Raw genomic sequence first — 2,322 nt, 5'->3', positions numbered from 1 at the left:
TACGAGGGATTGCTGTCTGGGAACCATCTTCTTCTGGCTCATGAGTCCCATCAGAGCAGACCTCAGCCTGGGGTTCTTGCACGACTCCCGGTGGAGGGGCTGGTGACACTTTCTCCGCCATTCTCCCAGGCCGTTGACGCCTTAGAAAAAGGTAAAAAGTGAAAGCCTGTCCAAATAAGTGTCCTGGCAGCCTGCCTCACTTAGGCGAGCTCTTGCTTCCCAACCCCTTATTTTGCTGGGTGAACAATGCCCCAACTCAACTTTCTGTGGCTTTTCTTCACTTTAGTGGAGCCAAACCTGGTAGCTGCAAAAGTCACGGCGGTAAAGGTCGGACTAAGAGACTGGTCAGAAGATGGAGGTGGAGGGCTGGACAAAACGGTATTCTGACTTCTAGTGGGGACAAACGCCTGGGCTTCAGGGTTGAGCCCACTTCTGCTTCTCTCGTCTGCTATGCTGCAACCCCTACTGTCCTTCAGGTACACAGTCTCGATTGGCCCTTCTTCCCCAAATTGGTAGGAAACTTCAAATGGGTCAATCCACATAGTCAACTCTGCAGGGATACTGGCCTGCACATCCTCTACAGTCAATCCACTTCTCTTGGCTGCCAGTTGCACTATAGGATCTATTATCTCCCCAAGGTGCACACAACGATAGCCTGAACCCTGCAAAGGCTTCTCTGGGTACCAGTGGCCCTCATATTTCTTCTGTAGCAGCTGTCCTAGCTCTTCTCCAAACTGGTCAACCCGTCTCCGGGGGAGCTTGTTATACAGGTGGAAGGTGATGAAATGCAGAGCAGCCTTGATCTCAGGACGCATACTCCGTTTTCAACAACCAGGCTCAAATCACTTCACTTATGAGCTCGGTCATGGCTCGGAAGTGGGGAAAGGACATCAGATGGCGTCAGATGGCTGAGGGGGGTTTCCACATAGCTGATGGGGACTTCCTCTGAAAGGTAAGCTGACCAGAGGCAGAGGACTTGCTTCTGGAGTACTTCTCTCTAGGGAGGGCCCATAGATCTGGAATTCTTCAATTTTTAGCCACTAAAGGGGCAAGGGTGAAGTCTAAACGAGTCTAGGTGGCAAAAAGACTGGGAGCTTTGCATTGGGCTTAAACCCAGCTCCCTGCCAGGGGCAGCAACAAACACTGCTCAATACCTCAATACTTAATTCCCGGGGGTGTCCTAACTAAATTTGCCTTGTCCTGAAACTGAAATGCTAGTTCAAGAACAGGGTATCTTGTAGCCATACATCATTCAAAATAACACATTAACAGAATCATCCAAACCACAAACACCCTAACCCATAAGTGGGACATAATTAGTTCTCCTAGGTGCTTTTCCCCTACACGGTATCAGTATTACAGTCATAGTCACAGCACAAGCCAACCCACAGCTTGTCTGCCTTAATAAAACAGCATCTTTTGGGGTTGTCTCCAGAAATCTCCCGGAGTAAAACACATGTACTTCCCTTTGCAGTCTTACTAACTTAACTCAACCACATTTGCACTTCTCGTTTTCTCTCAGCGAGGCCACAGTTACGCAACATCGCAGATATATTTCACACAGCAAGGCAATATAAACTTCTAAACAATCTGAAACGTGACTCTGATTCTAACTCTTTGCCAATTGGAAGGTTTCCAAAGAGGGTCGACCTATCTTTGTCAGATCCTCAGTGGCGGTCCAAGCTGGAGAGGCAATTCAACCTCTAATCTTTCAGGGGTGGCCGTTTGGCCTTTAATCCTCCAAGCAAATAAGGGGCCCTCCCCAATTCTCTCAGGAAGCACCCTCGTGCCTGGTTTAGTCTCAAGCATCCAGGCGGCCATCTAATTGGACCCTTCAGCAACCATACAGTTGCCTTCCCGTGCTCCCCTTTCCACAAGCCAATATTGTGCCTATGGTGTCTTGGGACGCACCAACAGAGAATCAGTGCCCCTGGGATGTGGGCCTAGGGACTTATGCCATTTACTCACCAAAGTAGTTTTCAATTACCGTCTTTGTATCAAAGGGGGTCCCACCCTCGATCCAAAGCATTAATCCACCAGGCAAGTTCTGGAAGGGGGTTGGATGAGGGATTGGGTGGACCGTTTTTGCCAAAGCACTGTGGGCAACTTCGCGAGCGAAACTCCTCCAGAGCTAATGGGTCCTTGGCCAACAAACGGGCCCAGTCTTCTGCTCTGCGAGTAGTCTCGGGGCGGGCAGTTCGCCTTTTGATTTCCCAGGCATGAATGCAATCTCCTGCTTCTTGCCTGAGAAAATACCACCGCGCCCAGTGGTTGTTCCAACTACCGCTGGGATTCTTGGTGTTACGCTCAATCAGCCAGGCC

The 2,322-nt window shown here is 49.9% G+C and overlaps 1 protein-coding gene across 1 annotated transcript; it reads right to left on the bottom strand.

The window, feature by feature from the left end:
* Positions 1 to 227: 227 nt before the first annotated feature.
* On the bottom strand, positions 228 to 815 carry LOC132589652 (protein Tob2-like). Its single transcript, XM_060262389.1, has one exon. The coding sequence runs from the start codon at positions 813 to 815 to the stop codon at positions 228 to 230; it is 588 nt and encodes a 195-aa protein (XP_060118372.1).
* Between the last annotated feature and the right edge of the window lie 1,507 nt (positions 816 to 2,322).

This window comes from Heteronotia binoei, chromosome 21 (genome assembly GCF_032191835.1).
Source record: "Heteronotia binoei isolate CCM8104 ecotype False Entrance Well chromosome 21, APGP_CSIRO_Hbin_v1, whole genome shotgun sequence".
Classification (NCBI taxonomy): Eukaryota; Metazoa; Chordata; class Lepidosauria; order Squamata; family Gekkonidae; genus Heteronotia; species Heteronotia binoei.
Note: the sequence above shows the minus strand (reverse complement) of the source record. Positions and strands in the feature narration are given on the sequence as shown.

Bases quoted from the DNA above. Each gene is read 5' to 3' on its own strand.
- LOC132589652 (XM_060262389.1), bottom strand. From the start codon at position 815: ATGCGTCCTGAGATCAAGGCTGCTCTGCATTTCATCACCTTCCACCTG.